General features: G+C 43.2%; 1 protein-coding gene across 1 annotated transcript; it reads right to left on the reverse strand.

The window, feature by feature from the left end:
* Positions 1-712: 712 nt before the first annotated feature.
* Positions 713-9,791, reverse strand: LOC311213123 (uncharacterized protein; the record flags this gene model as incomplete). The annotated part of the gene is made up of 6 exons (XM_084292949.1): positions 713-873; positions 2,355-2,474; positions 3,059-3,196; positions 6,528-6,776; positions 8,597-8,872; positions 9,731-9,791. The coding sequence occupies 6 exons, from the start codon at positions 9,789-9,791 to the stop codon at positions 713-715; spliced, it is 1,005 nt and encodes a 334-aa protein (XP_084149075.1).
* Between the last annotated feature and the right edge of the window lie 14,036 nt (positions 9,792-23,827).

The raw sequence follows: 23,827 nt of genomic DNA on the forward strand, positions 1-23,827 counted from the left end.
TGACAGCCCAAGCAGTTACATTCTGGTAGAAGGTATCTGACAGCCCCCTGCCATCACAGGGCATCAGGATGTGAGCAAGCCAGCAGAGCTTCCTGCCTACCGCTTCACACCTCACACAGTTTGTGGTGAGGCCCAAATCTCAACAGGGTCTGGAGCTCAGAGGAACACTTCAGATAAATACCTGGCACTGCAGATACTTAGCTGAAAACTCGGTCAAACTCTTTGCAAAGACTGAAAAAAATGCCTTGAAATCTCCTGAGAAGAGGCTTTCTCAGGAAATTTCTGGCAGGTCCTCATTTCTATCTGGAACCGGTGTGATACTACAATCCACCTGTCCCTTGCAGGAGCCACTGGCTGGCAAAGATGGGGGAAAGCATGAAGAGGGCAGGGAGAAGGATCGCCCATCCAATCTCAGGCTGTCCTCAGGGCTCTATCATGTAACTGCAGGTCTGCTAATAGGCAAAGCACCAGAGAGCTGCCCAGTTTTGTTAGGGAACCTGCCAGCCCATGGTAGCATGGCCTTGGAGCCACACATGTTTGTTTTTTTTTTGTTTGTTTTTTTGTTTTTTAATGAGGTTATAGCAGGCCTGACACATCACATCTTTCCCCTGCTAAAATTTTCCAGACCAATTCTTATACACAGTGAGACTATGGGATGCAAAGGATGGGTGTCACAGGCTTCAGGAGAGGGTTAAACAGCAACCATGTCACATTAGTCATCAGTTGGGTCCGGGAAACAGTCTGAGGCATGTTCCTGGCTTTCCACGTAACCTATCATCTCCTGTTCTGGCATTTCCTCAGGTTCTACCACCACTGGAAAATTTTCTTCCACTAGGGGCAAGGGCTCAGTGCCTGGACCAATCTGGGCAGCATCTGGAAAAGAAGGGGGAAACAGCTTACACATGTGTGCAACACATTTAACCCTGTGGAAGTTACCCCCTCCGCTCCCCAGCCCTCACTGCTGCAAGCTGCCCAACCAGCTCAAGCACCCCATTCCCCAGGCTTCTACAAGCCACATTTCAATATGCTTTATAATTACTCATTTATGGAGCTTCCTCTGCAAGACACATTGGTGCTGAAGCTCTCGGGGCCCAGCAAACCAAAATATACCAAAACACCAAATCCAAATCTATTCGGTTTTATTTGAATCATAAAAGCTGGCTAAATGTACATTTTTAATATGTTCTCACCTTAACACTTCCCACATGCAATTCTGCTTTTACTAAGTTGTAGAAAAATTAAATATGGGATGTTTTGTTAGTCAAACTGATACTGTGGAATTTTTTAAAATAGAAACAAGTTCTACATTATTTATATTAATATTAAACAACTACCTGAATGACTTGCATTTTTTTCCCTTTCTTGCACTGTATTCAATGAATGCTTCTTTAACAACGATTTAATTATGATGCTCCCTTCTTTAACAATGATTTAATTATGATTCTTCTTTAATAAGTGCTTTTAATAAACTGAAGGCAGAGCAATGAAGCATCTAAGGATAGACAAAAAGCACAGCCAAGCAGGTGAGAGGCCATGCACAGTACAGCAAAGGACAAAGGGAGCAGAGGCAGCAGAGCTGAGCTATGACCTGTGTAATGATGTCTGCGCTGGACCTACTTCAGCTGTTGATGATGCATTACTAAGGAAGGTATTGCCAAGCATTCATGTTTGTGATATAAATTTGAGGGAAACAATGCAAAAAGCGGAGTATTAATATCAAGTGTTCACAGATTTCTGAAGGGTTTTCATTGCTGCATTCTCTTGACCACACTGTGCAAAAGCAGTGGGGTTTTATTATCCGTTATTTTGGAGGATATAAAATATGGCTGTATTCCTATTTTGGCCCCAGTTTAAGGAAATATGCAAACCTCTGACTTTGATAGGATTTAGCCCTGTTTGCAGCATATTGGTAGATGCTGTCCCAACGAAGACGTCTGCCTACTAAAACAATGCTGATTCTTATAAAATCAAACTGATGATAAAGGAGAGGGGTGATAAAAATTGCGGAAAAGCTGCTAATTTGGGGTGGGGGTTGCTGTTTGTTTTTCTTAAGAGACATTTTAGCACAGGACACAGTGGCACAGGCAGCATGCAGCCTGCTGGCAGCACCCTCTGCAGGACGCTTTCGAGAAGACTGCTGCTACATCCCACGGCTGGCTGAGGGCAAGAGCTACCCAGTACAGCACTGATGAGCGACCTGCTGCAACTTCTGTCACCCAGACAGAACGGGCCTAGCAGCCCGCACTAGCTATCCCCAGGCTTCCCTCTGCAGCCAGGTCCCTCCCTGCTGTCCCACACATCCATTTCACCCTCCTCAGCAGGCTGTCTGGTGTGAAACAAGTCACTGGACGCACCTGGCACTGGAGGGCAGTCGATTTGGGCAGCTTGAGCCTCCACATGGTCTCCATTGGGGGGGCTCTTCACAGCTTCACTGGAGACCACTGACATCGCTATTCCGTCATCTTTTTCATCCTCTGAAAAGCCAAAAATCAGAGACTTGAAGGGAAGAGGCCCCCAGCAGCACTGGAACGTTCGCCACAAGGCCAGGCCTCCAGCACCCACTCGTGGCTCCCCCTCACATGGCGCTGGCCCCACTCCCAGAGCAGACAGATGCCAGCATGGAGGGCCACTGCCAGCCTGACAGAGACCAGCCTGGCCATGCTGCCAGGATCACAGCTTGAGGTGGCCACGCAGGGAGAGAGCACTTGGGGACAGGTGCTGACAGAGGACAGCCAGCAGCAGCCGTCAGGATCAGGCCCAAAAGGGGGCTCCATTTTCTCCATTTGCTCATAGAAAACACTTTGTGTTTCTTTCTGGCACACACAAGCAAATATAAACTGAAAAGAGGAAAAGCACAGTTTTCTTCAAGATCCCACCACTCCTAACGGTTGCCTCTCCGTGAGTAGGTTTCTGCTCTGCTGGGTCAAGGGAGAGCTAGATGGAAAGTGACTAACCACCGAGGTGAGGCCAGTTCATGCTGGGGCTATTTCTGCCCCAACCTGTACATACACTATCCTCTGGCAGATCCACCCCAGGGGCAACAGAGCTCCCCACTCACCTGAAGGCACTGGGATAAACTTGTGCTTCCTCTTCATGCAGCAGCAGATGACTGAGGACACAACCACCACCAGGATAGCTGCACCCCCTGCACATCCTGCCAGGATGTAGATGAACAATGGGTACTGCAGCAGGTCTCCTGTAAGAAGGACAGCATTGTTAGTTGCCAGGGCAGGCAAGCTTCTTTCTCCCGGCTGGAGAAAGCCCCACAGACAGATTAGGGTACATGGGCATTACTGTTGCCCATTTCTCTCAAGGATTCTTGAGAGAAATTATGAGCTGTAGCATATCATCATTTATGTCACATCATTTAATCATTGTATGGAATTTTTCTTTATGTAAGAGGCTTACACAACTATGCTGTGTGTATTTGTCTGTTTCTGTCTACTCTGACCAATAACATCTCAGATAATCCACACTTGATCAAATTTAATGGAGGAGGTGATGGTTTTAAAGATGCTACATTTCAAGAAGTTTTATTTCAAGAAGTTTTGTGAAACAGAAAGCCCAGAAGAAGACCTAAGCTAGCATCTCCTGCTGAAAGGAGAGCCACAGTCTGCCGTCAGTGCTCAGATTAAGCTTCAGAGAATCCACTTGAGATAGCAGTATAGCAACTACACCAACCTCAAAGGAAGTGCAGGCTCTGATCTGACTTTGTCAGACACCAGAGAATCCAGCCACCAGGGCCAAAGCTGTAGGAAAGGTTTCATTGCTGCTCAGGGAAGGATTTTTCTTTATTGTCCTCCCCAGCTGAGATCATGCAAAACTCCTAGCAGGAGGCTAAGGCTGCAGATGGCGGAGCAGAAGGCCAGGCACACGCTGGTGGTAATTATTACCCAGCTCAGAGACCCTTGCTCAAGGCTGCTGTGACAGGTCATATGAGCAGGGACTGCTGTAGTGAGGGTGAGCAGCGAAGCAGGCAGAGACCATCACAGGCTTGCAGGAGAGAGAGATCCATCCAGACACGCTCCTTTAGGACAATTTGTTCCACTCTGGGGTATCCAGTAAGAAAACTCTTCATCCCAACATGGAAAAAGGCAACAGCTCAAATATCTCTGTACTATACATTCCTTAAAAGCACGCTAAACCTCACCATAGCTTTTTGAATCATTGGGACCTCTTCTTGCCTGCTACTCAGCCCCATTGAACAAGACAGCAGTAGCTTCACTTAGCAAGGCTGAACAACTAGGAACCAGAGCAGCTATCCAAACACAGAACTTCTTCACTTTCCCTGCACCTCTCTTTTTAAAAACACTCTGGCTAAACTCTGGGCAGCACCACTCAGGTTCCTCCAAGAAGGCTGCAGACAACTCCTTCCTGAGCTGGGTGCAGCACAGCACCAGCACAGTTCTCCTGCTTGGCCAACCTCTATAAGGAGAGTTACCACATTTTTAGAAGCCTAGGCTCAAAATTAAACTTTCAGCAAATGAGAAATCATTGTCCTGATCATTTTAATTCCTATGAGGAAAACTCAAGAGAATATTGTCCAAAGCATAAAATATGTTGAAAATAGTCTTGAATATTTCTTAAAAATTTGCCATTTGTTCAGAAAGTCTTTCCAAGATGAAGTATGTTAAAAAAATCAAAAATAAAACAAGCAGTAATTAAAATATGAATAATAAAATCCTTTTATGTATGTTGACTTGTAAATTTCTGAGCCATTTGTTTTAGATTCTCCACAGTGAGAGCCCTTTGGTGCCTTGAAAATTTATAAACATTTCTGTCAAATTGTCTTAAACACTTAAAATTAATTTCATCAACCAACAGGTTGTCTAAATGATTGCTTTTACAATAGATCTTGCACCTGAATTGGAACAACAGTGGAAAAACTATATTTATCCCTTTGTTTGGAACAAATAATTACGCACAAAATGAGTTAGTCATTAATTCATTTAGTTGAACTTATTTCTCTCTTCATTTTTCTAGTATCAAAAATGGCTTTAGCTCACTTCTTATGAATGCGGCTGCATTTGGTGACTAAAAAGTAAAATTGCTGCTACTTCCCTGCTCTCACGCCCTTTCCAGTACATGTTTATGCATGTGCTCATCCCAGAGCTATCACCAAATTCCCTCGTGGGCTTTTGAAGAGGAAATGAGAAACTGATATCGCACCCAGGGGACTGGGCAGCCACCCAGAATAAACAATGGTAGCTGTCAGCACTTGTGTAGTTTATCTTGATTCAGAGCTCACAGACATTTGCATCCTCATTCCCCAGTGTCTCAGTTAACTTGGGTCTGACCATGCTGAACAACTTTTGGCCAATTCAACTGGACAAAATTCAGATTGCTGCTCCACAATCACAAATGCCAAACTTGTACAGGCTGGCCCACAGCACCAATGCAACCAAACACAAACAGCCCATGGCATTTCTGTCAAGTGCCAGAGCACACAATTTGGTGCTTAGGTCAGTATTTTTGCTTTTATACCAACTCTACGCCAGTCTTGAGAAAAGACAGTACCCAATCTGCTGTAGAGTTGGAACATTTCAGGCAATTTCTAAAACACTAGGTGCTATTGCACAGTATAATTTAACATAGCAAAGCTATTACTACTTATGACTAAATCAGTCAAAAGTCTTATAGTTAAATCATGTTATCCTGACACAGTTCTGATGACATCTTCACTGCCAGGGAGGACAAAAACCTTCGAACCTTTACTACTGGAGATGCAAGTAAATATCTAATCAATTTGATTTTTTTTTTCTTTATTAAAAGTCAGCTTACAACACTAACCAGTGCTTTGCATCATGAGGTTATGGCAATCCTAGGATCCAGATTTACTGTCTCATTAAAGCAGGTTACTCAGCATTTATGGAGAGCTTGCAAAGGGATCAAGTCATGTCCTTCCCACAGAAGTGCATACCCGAGCAGGGACACAAATATATACACTTTTTTTTTTTTTTTTTTTTTAAGTAAATTACATCTTTACCACACCTCTGATAATGCAGGGCTGATAAAGATATTTATATGCTCTGGTATATCTTTGTATTGGTGGTCTAGACAAGGAGAGAAGAGATGAGGCAAAACACCTCATCTGAATTCAGCCCTGTTGTTGCTGATGGATTAGAATAAATGTTTTTCCAAGGATGTTGCACAAATTGCAAGGCAGTGAGGGTAACAGGTGGATGTAAAAGTAGGAAACACCTCGTGTTTCTACACTGACTCTTAAGAGCATACAGAATCCCCATCATTGGAAGTAGAAAAAGAAATACAGATATCCTTCCTGGCAGCAGAGTTGGGGAGAAGGACCTGCTGAACAAAGCTTCACCCTTTCTATGACTGTAGGCTCCGTCTGAGACAGAGCAGGAAGAAGGAAGTCAATGGGACACTTTCTAACGGGGGATGTGGTAAAGTCTGGAAGGCAGCTGCCTGAAGACAGAAGACCTCATTTTTATATTGACAACAACAAGTCCTAAGATTCCCACCACAAGAGACCAAGAGGGAAGTTTTCTGGCGATGCCATTACTCACCATAGCTGCAAGACAACACAATGGGCCCGCACCTCGTGATGCCGTTCTTGTGGTGAACCTCACATACAAACTCCCCAGGCATGGTTCTGTCCAGGCGAACCTTCTTCCCACCATCCTTAATGCAAGCCTCAGAGGTCTTCAGCTCACTGCCATTCAGCAGCCACTCAAATCTCATCCTCTCATTGCTGGACACGTTGCAGGACAACTCTACGATCCCATCAGGGAGGCACTGGATAGCAATGGCTGGCTCTGGTCATGCAACACAGGACAACAGGAACGGGGAGGGAAGAGAGACAATGAGCAGACTCAGCAGTGACTGAGAACTGGGCAGGAGCTTTTCCTACCAGGAAGACTCCCATGGCATTTGCTGTTAGCCAGGGTGCACAACAATTAGTAACCACTCTTCAGTGTCTGCTCCCAGCCCTTGGCAGGACTCACTCAACCCTACTGCTGCCCCTTGGTCAATGTTCTGGGGACATCACAAAAATACAGCCTCTCTTCATTTTCCATGTAGAAACTGATAAAGATAGCAACAGAAACCCATGATCTGAGGATCATGGACACACCTGGGGGCCAGAGGCTTCTTCCATAATCAATGGATACCTGTAGCTTCAGAGGAGATTCAGCCCTCTCCTTGACCAGATACTTTTGCTATCACTGTCTCTACTTCTGTTTTAGTGAGAAATTAGTACAGATCATGCCTGTGCCTAACATAGGTACCAATACAAGACATCCACAGATAGAATGGCCCAGGCTAGGACAACTGAAACTGAAGGAACGCATCGATGATCGTATTACAAAAGAGAGAAAATCAGAAAAACAATCTATTAAAAGGAACCAATCTGCTACTTTGCAAATACAGACTAAACAGAGAGGCTGTGTGGTTTTATGACCATAAGAGTTGCATTGAGAATATCTATGCAAATCATCCATGTAAACAAGCTCAGAAATCACCCTCCTCAACTATGACATCAACTTCAACTAAAATTACTACCTCCAGAAATTCCTTTGCTGTGAAATTGTTTCCCTAACTTTATGTGGCAACAGAACTCAAGGAGAAGACAAAAGTTCCCAAAGTAAGTTCACTGAAATAGAGGTAAAAACCAGGGCACTTTGCAATCTTTGCTTACTTCTCATCTAAGCCCCTGATCTTTTCTGGCCAAGGAGTCACATCTTTGACCTACTCTCTGTGGCAGTTCTGCTTGTTTGCACTTGAACAGCGTAAGGATTCATTTGTCTTCACTGAGATCAGTTTGCTTTGACATTTTCATTACACTTTCATGCACTTCAATTTCTCTTAAAAACTTCTAAGTGAAAGCTCTGTAAAAGGAACAGTGGAGATGAGGACAAGACCCATGGTTAGTGGCTATCTAGAGCAATGTTCAGCAAGGGGCTGAACCTGTTTAAGCCTTCTCTCTATTAACCCAAGCAACAAGCTGGATTCTGTGTCAGTGACTCCATTTCCTTCTTTTCAGTCCACAGGTGGATGACCAGGTAAATGAAGGGGAGTGGGAATGCTGAGGCCACAGGGATGACATCAGAGAGCCTGGCAAGTTAAGGTACCTACTGCATGTCTCTACACAGACCCAGGAGATACTGACCTCAAAGCTGATAGTGGGCAGGAAAAAACTCAGAAAGTCATACCTGGACTCTTTCACTACCTTTTTGCAACTGCACAAAGCAGTCTCTTCACGAGACCCATCAGGAAGATTGTTCTAGAAATGGACTGAAATCTCCAGCTGCATGTCTATATACTGTAGACTCAGCTTTAAAAACACTTTATGCTGCTGCCTTTTATGTAAGGAAAAAAAATAGTACATAGCTCAACTGACTGGCTACTCGAAGGGAGGCTCAACAGACAGGAAAGACTGACAACACGGATGTCAAAAGCATATCTTTAGCTTATGCTCACCATTCCTGCTCTGAGACTTATGAAGCTGTGCCTTCTGTTCCAGAGGCCCCTATAGCTCCTGCAAGCTCAAGAGGTGTCTTTAAAAGAAATTCAAGGCAGCAGCTTCCAGACAGGCTCACGGGTTCACAAGCTATTTATTGCTAACAAAGTCACTTACCAAGTACTTCCAGTGCAAAGGATTTGGTGATGTCATTAAAAACAAACTCATAATTTCCTTCATCCTCCTTCTCCACACTCCTTAGCACTAGAGAGCCATTCTGCAAGTTCAGACGTCTGTAACATGTGCCACAGCTGACCAACCAAGTACCATTTACCATGTTTACGAAGCATCTCTCATTGTCCTTGCTCATTTTGGAGAGGTTCTGCAGGTTTTCAAGTCCTATAGGAAACATAGCTGAGCTGCCACTGAGCACACCAATTGTGGTGACAGAGCCTGGAAGGAGAGCACAGAGCGTAGGCAGTGAGCTTTCTGTGTGTCTGTCTGTCCATCCATCCTCAGCTGCTCCCCAAAAGGGCAAAAACTGAGGTCAGATGTAAGAGGGACCCATCCCTATCAATAGTCTGGGGACACCAGGAGTCAAAAAAAATCAGAGGAGCAGGAAGGGTGACAGTATGCCTTCTATAAAGGTTAGCTTTCTTTGCTGCTACCGTGAGGGTTGTACACACACCATGCACACAGTGACACGAGTCTGAACAGCTGGTCTTTCCTCTCCCCAGATTTTACATGACCCTACCCTCTCTCTACCACTTCTCCTGGTTGCTGCATGTCTGTGCAGAGAAAAATGCTTAGGGCATTAATGCCATAGGTGTAGCGTAGGTGATAGCTGAAATAATTGCTGCTTGCACAGCTTCTTTTACCTAAAGAGTACTGTCGCAGTGTCTGCGTGAACAAGCTTCACAGTATCTCTGCACATTATTAAAGTTGCTGTACTCAAATCACAGATGGGTAAATAGCAGGATGACAGCAGCTCAGGGACTGACCCAAGGTCATACCAAGTGTCAGGAACAGGACCACACTGCTCTCCAACCCTCCAGCCAGCAATTTACATACAAGGATCTTACGTTCTCTGTTGAAATGCTTTTACAGACACTGGGAAAGTACTATATTGTTAGTTACAATTAGTTTGCTTAAAAAATGTATATACATCTTCCCATAGTCTGACTGCTCCTTTCATGCATTAGCAGTTACACAGAGCCTGGCAGAGTCCTTAAAGATCTTGGAATAAAATTAAGGTGTCCAACAACCTAGGCAAATCTGTGCCACAATGCCATAAAGAAAAATCCCACTTACCATCAGTAACAGTTATTATCACCAGCAAGCACTGCAGAATAAAAGGAGAGTTGAAGTCCATTTTAAAGAACTCCTTGCATCACATGCAGAGACGACAATCTGGCTACAGAGCTCAGTGAATATAGTGTTCAGGAAATGATGTCAGAAGCAAGAGTGAAAAAAAAAAAAAAAAAAGAAAAGAAACCCCATACTGGACAGATTGAATAATGTTACAAAACAGACCTGCAAGGTTTTGGGTGACTGAATTCAGACTAAACCGACACGAGCCACAGTGTGCTTTGCAAAGTCCTGCACCTTGGAGCAGGCTGCAAGTGTGAGACTAGGACTGGGAGGTGAGGAGAAGGAAAAGCACTCCTGATCAACTCACCCCACTTAGCAAGATGCCAATGCAGAGACTGGCCAGAGGGGAAAAACCTATTTCTTTCAGTCTTTTCCAGTTTATAGAAGTACAGAATCCCCACATCGAGAAGTCTGTCCAGTCAGATAAAGCACTGCATATACAGGCTGATTTTCTGCAGTACCAACAACTGTCCCTCACCAGCAGTAGGTGTGGGAGAATACTCTCCTTCTGTATACAAGGGCTACCTTACCAGCCTGAACTTTGCTGGGCTCTTCCAGTGTTGTGATTGTATCTGCCAGGAAGGAAAAGGTTCTCTGTACAACCACCCCAAGCGAAGAACACAGGCTATAGAAAGCTAAGTTGCATTACAAATCCAGACCAAATACAGCCTGAAAGCCATTCCAGCTCTTTGGAATACAGCTCCTAGAGATGAGACCAGAAAGCCAGCCCTGAAGAACCCCTGTTGAACACATATTCACAGGGCCAGTGCAACTGCCCCGCTTACTTTGTTCACACTCTGAGAGGACTTAAAACTCACTGGTATTTCACACAGAGCATGGAGGAGGAGTGCTGCACGCAAGCAACCCAGCAGAATCTGCCACAGCATTAGAGCCAGCATCTCAATGTTTTCAGACACGCTTAGCAGATGTGCTTGGAAACAACTGCAACAGGAGTTCAGGATGCAGCTGGTGATCTTATGCTTTTGCATTGTTTCCCTGGATGCGCAGCCCATTAAGTTAAGAAAGCTCCACATGGTGCAATTCCGTATATCAGTATGTTTCTAAGAAATAGTTAAATGCCTTACATGTGCTGTTTTTCAAACAGTTTGGCTCTGCTTGATAATTCCACATTTTGGCCAGTGGTTTGGCCCCTCCAACTTCTTAGTAATGACAATTAAGTCTACTTTCTGCTCCTAGTGTCTAAAACATACAGGTTTGCTCAAGGCTACCACAGCACCATCCTGCCTTTACCATACATGCATAGGACAGTCCTAAATTGATCTACGATGTGACAGAAATAGCCTTCTCTGAGAAAAGCAGTGAAGTGAGTCTTTAGACACTTGCAGCAGAGCAGTGGAAGGAGAAAAGAGAAAAGTATTTACAGCAAGAAACACTTTCGTTTCCTTCTGTACAGCTGAAATTACTTGAAGAAACTCATCCTCCAAATACTGCTGCAAAACTGCGGCTAGCCATCTGCCTCGGATGTGCATGTCCAACTTCATTTCACCTCCACATTTGACGGGTGAGCTGGTTGAGCTTAGGATTGCAGTGCTTTGGTGGAGACAGAAGGCAAAGAAGATGGTACATGCAAGGGTCACTTCAGAACAGAACCCCAAAAAGCTCAGAGCCTCAGAAAAACAGCAAAAGGCAGAGGGGGTTGTCCCACAGCAAAATCCAGCAAAAGTTCACCTTCTCTCCTAGTCAAAGACAGCAGCCTTGCAGAGCTCATTTGTGGATTTGCAGTAAAATGAAAGAAAAAAATACTGCCTTCCCGCTGTAGCTTCTTTGTTACAGAATAGACTCTGCATGACGGTGACATTGTGGTGTCCTGCATTTAGTCTTCCTCGCAGTGACTCCAGGGCAAATGAGTACATTTATGAGTTTAATATTTCTGACTGCTAGCACCCCATACATCACATAGGGTATGAAGTCCCATTAGGCTCCTTCTGTCCCTCAACATCCTGGCCAGTGAAAAAAAAGAAGTCACAGCCAGGATGAAGAGGACAGCACATGCACTGTCTGTGTTGCCATCAATCAGCAGTCTCTCATTAAGATCAACCCTCCCAAATTTTGTACATAAGGAATTTTTAGGTGAGATCAAACACTAACTTCTGATATTAACTAATGAATGCTATCAACACCCCAAAGTAGCCAGAGAAAATACTTCCCCTTTTTATATAAAGATGCATGAAATTTTCTGTGACAAAAAACACCTTGTGAGGCTTAACAGAAACCACAAGAGGAAAAAAAAAAGTGATTTACAGTAAAATCTTTTTTACTTGGTGAGCTGCAAGCTCAGGGGGCCATTTTGTCCTTACAGCCACTAATGGCACCGCTAACCACTTTTAAGAGAGGAGGGACACTCATTCCCTACACAAGTCCCTGTTGGAGCATAGGAGACCAAGAAACCTGAGCTAGTAAAGTAGGAAATGAGGTGTGAAGTGCTATGAAGTAAATTTGTACATCTGAGCTCTACATACCTTCCTTTAAATAGGCCGGTGACCACCAGCAGCACACCTATTTTTATGGCTACAAAGGCATGCAGCCTGCCTTCACACAGGGGGAGGCTGCAGAGCCCAGCACCACAGCCTAAGTGCATGGAAATGCAAAACAATGCAGCAGCTCTGGTGATGCACAGGACCACCTCTGCAGGCTGCAGCATCTCCCCCAGGCCAGAAAACCCACAGCTCAGCGGTGCGATGGCACAGCCATGACCTACAGAGCTGCAGTCCTGGGAGGAAGGCAGCTTGTTGCCCTGTTGGTTTTCATGTCCCATCCACACCTACAACTGTTGGTGCATGAGAACATTTTTTAAACACACTTGGAGTGCAGCCATGAGGCAGGAACCAGGTGCAGGCCTAAAAGATGCTTCTGAGTGGTGGCAGTAGGACCCCTGAGACCACAGGGAGAAGATGTTGGGGCAGGGAAGAGTAATATGAATTCTGTTACACAGAACTAGCCAGAGCACTATGCTTGGACCCTGAACTCCTTCTTGGTCTATACTATATCTATTATATACAGATCTATATATTTGTATTATATACAGGTCAAGAAATTATATAATTCTATATGCATTTCATATAATTATTATATAATACTTTCTATTTTATATATAGAGAAAGTAGGTTTTCAAAGATAAGCACACAACTTTGTGTTTACATGGTGATAAAGAGAGTGCCATGCAGCTTGTTTCTCTAACTGCAAGTTGCAGAGATCATAGCTACTTGGTAACTTATTTAGGAAGTGGAAATGCCCAGTCTGGGTACTCCTCTATCTCATGTTCAGAACAAGTGACTTTTGGACAAAATATGATGTACCAGGATAGCAGGACTAGCTAGGAAAATGGTCACAGATGAAAGCCCTCATGTCAGGGAATCTACAGCCCCACACAGAGCTGTAAAATGGAAATAAACCTGGACCCTCCCAAACTCCTACCTACAGACAACCATCAACAAAGACATGCATAGGATTTCCCCATCAGCTCCTGCCATGAGACCTACCATGCTGGTCCTTACCTCAGCTGCTCCACCACAGCTCTCATGCTTGACACGTTTGTTGCACAGCACAGCAGCTCTGCTGCTTTGGGACTCAGCATCTCAAATAAAAGCAGTCAGCCTGATCCACAACACACAGCCACCTGCACCCTGTTTATGTAGTCCTGCAGGAGCAGAGAGAGGCTGTGGCATGGCTGTGGACAAACAGACCTACAGCAGCCCCTTCTCAAAGCTGACCCACACCTTAAATGCACATGCCATGCACTTGAACAGATGCATGCCACACCATCTGATAGCATGTCTGACAGATTAATGTTCTTCCCACCACGCAAACCAAAGCAGGGAAGTCCCATGTGTCAAGCTTTATGAAAGTAGACAGGCCAGACTCAGGTCACTGATGCTTCTCCCCACCTCCCAAAATCATTAATTTGTTGCCATTCCTACATAAAGTTGCACCTGGAGAATGTCTCCTCATCAGCTCTTAACATGGATGCTGAATGAGGCAGATTAGGGGGGAACTGGACTTTAGCTCTCATTCCTCTTGCCTCCATCCCAGAAACAGCCCGCAGGTGATCCTCTTTCCTGCCCAATCCATGCAAACAGGCTTATTTCAGCCTGTACAGATACACATACTGAGGCACAGACGAAGAAGGACCTGGGGATCTCCTGCAGAAGGTCTGCCATGCCTCAGACACATCTCCATGAGACACACACCACTGGTCCTCATCTCATGCTTCCTGCCACAGCACTGACTTTCGCTATGCAATGCTGAGGCTGTCTGAGACCCACTGAACCAGACACTGCTCTTCTGTCTAGGATGGACCACCCAAGTAACAGGGCATGGCACGTAGGATCCTGAAGCAGCAAAGGAGACAAGGTTCTGCACAGCAGACTGGGGACCTAATCTGCAGAAACCCTCTGCTCAAAGTAAACCAGGCAGAAAACCCACAGCAGCAGTTTCATTTGCTTCTTATTGTCTTATACTTTGGGGTAGCAGACTTTGCTACCCAGTAATGCAGAGCAAAAAAGTCCCATGCTTTCAAAATACAGAGAAGACAAGCTGGAGAGAGATTTTCAGCTTCCATTTCTGACAAGATAAAAATCCACATGTCACACTTCATACACAGTCTTCCCCTCCAGCTCTCCCTGACGTTGAAATGAGACCGATCAGGTTTACAGAAGGAAATCAGACTTCTGCACAATAACAGTTGCTATCATTCTCCCTCTTGTCATACCTGAGTGCTTCCCACTTCTCCAAAGCTATCAGAGAGCTCCAAGGGGAGCACCACACATCCATCCCACACACATGAAACCCTCAACTCTACTTAGTGCTGAGCAGCTACATGGGGAGAGACCCAGGCAGGTCCACTGAGCAGCACACACGGAGATGGCACTGTGTCACAGTGCTCCTCGGGGCGCTGGAGCACACTGAGTGCCCAGTTCCAGGTGAACGGTCTGACAATGGCAGAACACTGCATCATCCTGTCTCAACGCTCCTGCCACATACTCACAGCCTTGGCGCACAGGCTCAGGCTGACCTCAGTGAGGGCACCAGTTCTGCTGCCAAAGGTCCCAGCACCAGCTACTACCTGCCATCACAGCGCTCATCCATCACCTTGCTGCCAGGGGACAAGAACATGAGGATCCCAGATGTCCAAGCCCAGCGCAACGATCACACAGCTTTCTCTGACATAGCTCTCCTACTTTGGCCCATGATAATGGTAGGAAAAAAAGAAGTCTGTACATGGAATAACTGCCAGAAACTGCACAATTTGTATTTAGTGCCACTGCGTGCAGGGTAAAATGTTTTGCATTTGCTTTGGGGGAAAAAAATATTACACAGCTACTGGGACATACAAGTTCAAACAAGCTGCTACAAGATCAGAACTTGACTGAACAACCCTATCAAGGACAGCAAACACAATACCTGTAGTCTCTAGGCCTTGGCCAGTTCCACTAGAATTAGAGGACAACATGTCTCTGAATGGTCAACACTTGGAGAAGTCAAATTAGGATCCAAGCTGCCACAGGTTGCTGCAGGTCAGCCATGCTTTTATTTCCCCTTTTATTACCCCTTTGTGCCTGCTGCTGAAACTTTGCTACCAGACGCAAGAAACTGCATCTGCTGATACCTGGAGCAAATTAGAGCACTTAAGAGCTTTAAGATGTTTCTTTTAAATAGAACATGTATACTCTTTGACCAAATATATATTTATATATAGTGTGTATGTGTATATATAATATATCTCCAGCTCATCTAACTTTGTATTGCCACTTTAAGTGCTTAGCAAATCCAGACCAAGATATGTAGAAAAAGTCTTGTCAGAAGATTTAAACTTATTGTACAAGGTCCAAATCACCACTGGAAACATTTTAGGTGTTTGTGTACCAAAAGGATCTGAAAAGCATTATTTTCTGGGATCAAAACTTCAGCTTGTGAAGTTGAATCTCAAAAGGCAAGTGGAAAAGTCCTGGCTGAGGACAAGACAGAAAAAATATGACCTTTTTAGACTACACAATTCTTATATATCCTGAAAATCTGAAATGAACAAATTTTAAAGAAAGGGTAAGTAATTTTGTATATTTGGCAATGCTAAGAGGCTAACAAATGTTTCTCCCATACTCAGTGGAAACAGACACAGCCTTCTAGACTGACAGCTTAGTTTGTTTCAGAACGGACTGGGTCAAACCTGAATATGGAGGAAGGCAAAACACCATAATACCCAGTTCTCTGCAAATTGAGTGGCCCCTGAACAGGTCCAAACCACATTGCAACAGATTCAGCTCCATGGAAACAAAACCAAAGCACTGCCAGATTCAAGTCTTCTGAAACTCAGGAAGGCCACCATGAGACTGACTTTCACATGATGAAAGTTTAAGAATATGGACTATAAGGCTTTCTACCTTGTATTTCCCAATGGCTTATAGAAATAGTTCTAATTACATCCAAGTGTAGACAGTTATTCCAGCAGAGGTGCATATTCTATTAAATGCATTTCCAGCAATGCTGACAACCTTAAAGTACTCCCTGGATATCAAGAGGTGTGCAGATCAAGTTCACATTCACCCATGATTCATTTTCCTAGAGTACTTCTTCCTAAACTTTTCTTTTTATCTCACTGGAAACTGAAATTTGGGTGTATTCATCAGAGTTTTGGATCTGGGGATCTCTCCAGGAGTAAAAATCATGAAAAAAAAGCAGAGTAGTAAACCAACAACTTGAGAAATGCATCACTTAGGCAGAATAATCTAAATCCATATAAGATTTATTTGCAAAAATATCTCACATTACTTACTGTGTTTATTCAAAAAGCAATGGAAAACTCAATCACGGACAGAGATAACATGCATTTTCACATTTCAGTTGAAAAGACTCCATTCCTAACCATATCACAGAGACAGCATTTATAGGTTGCTTAAAATTCTTTTATGTGCTGCAAGGAATGTGATGGAGGGATAAAAGTAACAGCCTGAGACACTCAATAAAGCACAATAAAACACTATGCTTAAGACTTTTAAACCTACCTTACAGATGTAGTTGAAATACTCTTTTTAAGAGAAGATCACCAGATACATCATACCTCCTGACAGCATACTGTTCTCAATCCTCTTGCAGTGCACTCTTGAGAATTAAGGTATTATTAAAGAAAGGCACAAAAACTACTGCTGTCTGAAGAGGGCTGATTCCTCTGATCATCCACGAAGGAAGAAGAGAAGTTGTACCAGACAACCTGATGAGATTGTCACTGGAGCAGAATACATTCCTGGGCAATAAAAGAAAATGTTACAGGGATGCTGGGCTCTAACTGTAGGATAGTCATGTAGAACTGATTAGAAATGGAATTGGAAATTCATATAGTTCTACCCCAAAGCTGCTCCCAATTGGCCATGCAATCCCTAAGAGTGTTTCTATGTTCCTCTCCTTTATTTACTGTACCTGCAAAGGTCAGCCATGGACCAGTAACTAACTAAAGCATTTAATTAAATGCCTTGCAAGCCACCAATTCTTTAGGAGGCACAAGAGACATTATATCCTAGAACAAACATGCAATATTTTCTGGAAAAAAAAAAAAAAAAAACTAATTCTAAATAGATTAAGTAACATTTCCATCCAGAGAAAAAAGCTTTTATGGGTTTCCAGAAGAACCTCTTTGTCTGCCTCAGATGTCTACTGCAGGCTGGACCTCATTTCTCGAAGTCTTCAAAGTTACCCACTCAACACAAGGGATGCCCTAAGGAACTTGTACACTTTAGCTAGGCCAAGTCACAGACCTCTGTGATTTAGGCAAAAATTGGGCCACCGGAGGTATGTCACACTGAATCCTAGCTATTGCTGTGACACAAATGCAACTGAAGACAGTGCTCACTTCTCACAAGAGCTCTGCTCTTTTACCTCTTTTCCATCACACCACATTTACAGGCTTTGGTAGCTGTACCTGGTTCCATAAGAGGTCACGTGCCCTTTTCCAGAACAGTCCCCCACAAACACGAACTGTTATGCAGTGAATATAACTGGTGGTAGATGGCTTTTGCTTCATTTCTGTTGTTTCACCAAGAGCTGATCACACATACCTAAAACCCAGCCGGGCATACACATTCATGCTGGAAAAATCCCCCAAGACAATTCCCCCCCCGCCCCCGACATAGTGCAAATCACTAGAGCTGAACAAATACATAATAAGGATATCAAGGAATACCCTTTATTTATGTACACATACTCACAAGGAAAGAATCAAAGGAAGAACAGCTGTGCCCCGAGTTTGCATCCTCTTAAATGAAGCATAGGGAAATTACAGGAACTGTATTAGCATCTTCAACAGTAGTACATGGCCCTTGTCCCATCTGCCCGTTCAGCCCAGGGAACCCAACCAAACACCCTTCTGTTTCAAGAGGAATGACATTCCTTTGGCAACCCATACATTTGTGTGTGCAAATACAAGCACCAGTGAAGAACCACTACCCACATAAAGAGGAAAAGCCCCATGTACCTTCACTAGCCAGCTGAAGACAGGAGAGAAGCCTGAAGGTCACACCAGAGTTTTGAATGCACACACCCTAATCAATACAGACCAGTTAACCTGACCCACACAGCTCCCTGCGCAGGACCCCATTCTACCTGCTACCCAACAGACGACCTACTGTAAGGTTTCTGAGGCTCATTTCAGGCCCTAGAGAGCCTACTAGTTAGAGCACAAGCTTACCAGTTCTGTAAGAGAGCAGAATTTCAACTAGTCCTATCTAATTTTTTGTCAAGTTAGGCTGTTCTGACCACAGATGTGCAACTAGTCATTGATTACTAAGTGTTGTTTTTTTTTCCCCAATCTTTGCTCTCATAATTTTATATCCAGTGAGGCTGAAATAAGCATATAATAAAATTCTTGCCCTTTCACTAAGACTGGATACTTGCCCTAAAAAATTCTCTATAAAAGTTTCCGTCACCTTATCCCAGGACCTGTGTACATGTATTTTAGCTGCCAGACACTTAACATGCAAAACATAGCAGCATTCCAGAATCAGCAGTGCAAGTCCTTTTGGAGAAACTTAAGCATCTTGTGCTAAAAGTAAAGAAATCTTCTCTTGCAAAGTACTCATAAGTACACTATTAATTCCACTGAGAAAATAAATCTAGACACTTTGAGAGAACAAAAGTCAAAGAAAAATACTGCTATCTCCATGTCTACAATTTTTCCTCAGAGTGAGGATGTGCCATCAGTCTGTCTTCATCTTCACATGGCTGTCTTCAAGTTTTGTGACTCTATCCATCAGGGGTCACTACAATATATGAGTGCATGCCATTCCATAGCTGACCCTATTGGAGCAGGACATTGGTCTAGAAACCTGTTTATCCTGTGATCCTAGGTGAAGAAGTATACAATTTAAAAATCATTAAGCATAACATCTACTCTCTTTCAGTAGTCCCTGAACTATTCTCAAATTCCCCATCCTCGAACCAAGTGACTTAGGACTGCTCCGCATATACACACTGTTCCTCCTCGTTGCCCACAAGCCTTGGCTCTTTACAGTGTTTCTCCTCTGTCTGTAAGAATGGTCCAAACCCATCCCAGCATGATCAGTAAGCCAATGGTTGCGCTAGGGAACCCATCTTTACATTTCCCAATTTCTGTAATTGGCTCCACTTCCCATTAGTAATGAGAGATTTCATTGCTCCCAAGGTTGCACAGCTGAATGGGAAACCTAGGCTACCCTTTCACATAACAAACTCTTAAGCCCTACCTTTCAGAAGCTAGCTGCTGCACTGCTGAATTGCCTTCACGATGGTGCACAGCATTTTGTTCAACAATTGACTGACCCACAACATAAATTGTAAAGCAAAAATATGAAAGACTGAAAAAACTTCCAAGACTTTGTTCATATTTAGTAAGTTGTTCGTAACACTGTTCAAAAAGATTGTCCTTTATATATGTATATATTTTTATATGAATATAAAGTTCATATTTAGAAATTACAAGACAACTCTCTAATAAGATTAAGTCCCAGGGATTTGTGACAAGGTCACTTTGAGAACTGTGGTTACTGCTTCTGGAGGAAGTAATTTTTTAGAGGAAATACATCTGAAGGAAATGAGATTAGTTTTCCATTTCACAAACATTCATAGGGTTATCTCCGGGCACACATTCTAGTGCTATTGCCCCTGTTCCTTATCTCTGAGTGGGAAATGCTGCCTCACCATATGCACAGGTATTCATGTAGTAACAAAGCTTCTAGTTACTTGGCACCATTTCTTCAGTAACTTTTGCATCTGTACTTTGTGATATAACAACACATAGCAACTCATCTAACTGGAGGATAAAAAAAGACGGGAAAAATTCTGGACTGATATGATTGCACTACTTTGCTATCATTAGTAAAATCACACTTTATGTACCACCACCACAGAAGAGCAGGGAGGATGGAGGGGCATAGACTTCAGGCAGAATTTGCTTCTGAGTTTCTGCACATCCTGTCCTACAGCACCCAGCAGCACAACACCGAATGCAGCATGAGGAAGTGAGACAAATTAGAAGAACTGAGTCCTAGTGGTCAGTCTTCATTGAAAGACAGGCTACAGTTTGTCTGCAACTGAAGCCAAGTTGTCTGTAGCACCTGCAATTACAGCACTTCATAAACTGAAGGGCAAAGCCTTGACCATAAGCCAGTCAGTTCTGTAAAAAATGTTAAGAGCTCAGAAAACACAAAATACTTCATTATTAAAGATGCAAATGTCTTCATAAAATATATATATATTTGCTCAAAATTCAGTGCATTTTTAGGTAACATGAATTATTCTGCTTATATTTCATTGCATATAAGTTTGAGATACAGACTTCTATGACTCCAGTAAATTACGATCACATATTTTTGGTATAGCTAAAGCTGTGCACGCATCTCACATTGCTGCTTCTGTTTCTCATCTCTGATTGGAAAACAATACCTTACTACAAGCAAAATTGCTCTTAGGGCATTTACAACCTTTCTGCCTTTGAGTGTATGTACAACACAGCTCACCAGAAGGAGAATGGGCTTGTACGGAACTTCTTTCCTAAGAGAGTAGTTTTTCCAGGAAGGCAGCTCTTGATACAGGACTTCCTCATGTTGAGCTTCCTGAGCATAGGAGCCCACTATTTAGAGTAAAAGCAGCAAAGGAGGGCAATTTCCTCCAGACCATGATTCACTAAATTAGCTAAAGGAACCTAAGGGAAGTGCTACAGATTAACAAGGAAACAAGAGACACAACACAAAATGATCAGGAAAACATCCAACACTCCCTTTACACTGACTTTGCTGCTGCTCCATCGCCTTCCTCTCTGTCATCTAACCTCTGCTGATGTTGAATACCTGACCAACCCACAGATGATGTGCTTTGAAATCCACCACTCTGTACCACTTAACCACAGTCACTTTCTTTAAAGCTGAATGACCAACACACCATTTTAGATGTCTCAATTGGGCACAGCAACTGAGAATGAACAGAAGCTTAGACACAGCTTTAAAATTGCAGGATATCTTTGTGGACCAATTTCATATTGAAGAAGTGTACTGCAGGCCTTCAACTACCTCATGAAGCCAGATAGGGTGCCAAAAGGGACAGGGTTTCTGTGGTTCTCTTGGCTGAAGAGGCTCGTGTTTCTAGCACTGAGCACTTCCACCACAACATGGAGACACCAGAAGGAAAACTGCTTAGCTAAGGATTAAAAAAAAAAAAAAAAAGATCAGGAGGCAATCACATTCTGAAACCTTGTGGCTACAGCAATGCCAGAGCAATCACTTCAGTCCTGGGAAATATACTGTAAAGCATGATAGCAGCATGCAGGATCACTGTACTGACAAGGTTAATTAGCAACTCCAGCTAATGTTGGCTGTCTGTGGAAAGTCCACAAAGTTTGTATTTGGGAATTTCATCAGCAATACTGAAATCAAAGTGGAGAAATCTTTATCTGACCTATGAAGACATATTGTTTTATTTACATCACCTGATTTGACAAAAATACGTATGATTAAATAAGTCTGCAAAAGCAAATAGAAGTGGGCAAATACATGCAAGAAAAACAAAGTAGAAGAGCAAGAGCTTTCATGCATTATGAAAGACTGGTACCTTTCTGTTTGCTTTGGGATGTTTATGGGTTTAAACACATGCCTCCAGGTTTTGGTTTAAAGTGGTCATACAATCACTGAATCTGATATTTTACATACATCGCCACAGGCTTGGAATGCTTCTTTTTGCAAGGTTTTACATACTCAGTAAGGTTTGATAGTTAAGGTTTTACTTCCTCTTGCACAAAGAGCGATAAACAGTTTTTGAGAGACAGTAGTGCACTGGAGACAGTCTGAATGTAGCTGTCCTTAAGAGGACACAAAAAGCGTAACTCTTAATTTTAGCCATACAGTACAGGGGTTGGAGTGAGCGTTGTCCAAATAAGGTGACATTGAGCATGGGCTATATGCTAATTCCTCCAGAACCACATCAGTCCTCCAGAAATAACGCTAACAGTATGTCCACATTTACCATTTCTGTCAAAAACTTCCTCTGAGCTGATCAGCTTCAGATCTGTTTAATTATCACATAACACTCCTCCAAACACTCTGGAGGTACCAGATAGGTAAGTTTTCCATTAATTATCCTTTGTTTGTGCACTAGGAAGCCCAGGACTGGATGCCTTTTCAAAGGCAGAGAGAAAAGGATCAATCTGACTGGCCAATATCTAAAAACTCAGACAAACACTGGTCTTCTATCAACACTGCACATATTGACAAGTTGCTGACTACACCACACCTGAACAGAAACCAGTATCTTCGCAGGCCAAACTGTGGCTTTTAATAGCCTAATTTCAGATTTCTAGCGTTCAAGTCCTGACTTTAGTGTGAGTGCTGTGAACGACTAAAATTACATAACCAAAATCAAGGACATTCTAGCATAACCACCTTAAACCATCAAAGACAGTAGCTGATGATAGCAAAGTGACACCCCGTAAGAAAAAACAGAGGATCTGATCCTTCAAAGTGACTAAGATTATTAACAGCTACCGCATTTAAGTTCTATTTGTTAATCACCTGATAAAGATTTCTTTTGCACTGTCCTGCATCCATTCTAAGCACTGCTGAGGACAATGATTCCACTATAAAAAACCCAAAAATCTATTGCTGAGTCCAGTTCTTTAGGAGACTCCCTGTCTCCTACCTATCAGTACAAGCCAGTTGCTCTAAACCAAGCACAGCCAAAACTATCCACTGTCTCATGTACAGTTCACACACCACCATGCTCTGGAAATACAAAACGTTCAATACCCAGATTCATACATTTCTGAGCTACAAAATGAAGTGGTCTGGATGATGCTGTATCTGAAGCATAAAATAGAAACAAAGACCCACAGGCTGAACTTCGAGCCCTTTGCATCGTATTTTCTCCCCCACTTTGCAGAGGGGGAGTGAGAGAGCAGCTGTGGTGGAGCTCAGCAGCCCAGCTGGCTAAAACCACCACACATGCACTAGTGTGTCTTAAAAACTCATGAAGTATTTTTTGCATAGCACAGAATTCATCTGTCCTTTCACTACCACATTAGATACTTTGTGGACTAACAAATGACTTAGACTAACTAATTAGGACTACTCAAAAATAACCCTCCACACTTGTTTACTGACCACAAACAACAAGAAACCAGTCCTGTATGCACCATTTTACAGCAAAAAGCAAGCCACAGTAATGTCTCTGACCCTCTCTGTGCTCAGATAGCATACACAAGGATTAGGAGAAAGTAACAGGTCAGCTATAAAAACAAGATAGCTTGTTCGGCTCTGCAACCAAAATTTTTCAGTCTGTATCCATGGTGGAAAAGGTTGTGTAGCTCTTCTCAGAGCTATTCTTCCATCAGCCCTGTTACACAACTGTTAGGCTTGAATCTTCTTGTAATCTTCACTGTCACATGGCACGCAAAGGAAGATATCCATTTAGAGACAGGTCTTTCTTTTATAGCAGTGGAGCTTATGAAAAACATTCTCGGTCTACATGGAAGTCTACAACATAAAAAGGAAATTGAGGAATCTTAGT

This window comes from Netta rufina, assembly GCF_964035555.1.
Source record: "Netta rufina genome assembly, chromosome: 1".
In the NCBI taxonomy this organism is placed as follows: Eukaryota; Metazoa; Chordata; class Aves; order Anseriformes; family Anatidae; genus Netta; species Netta rufina.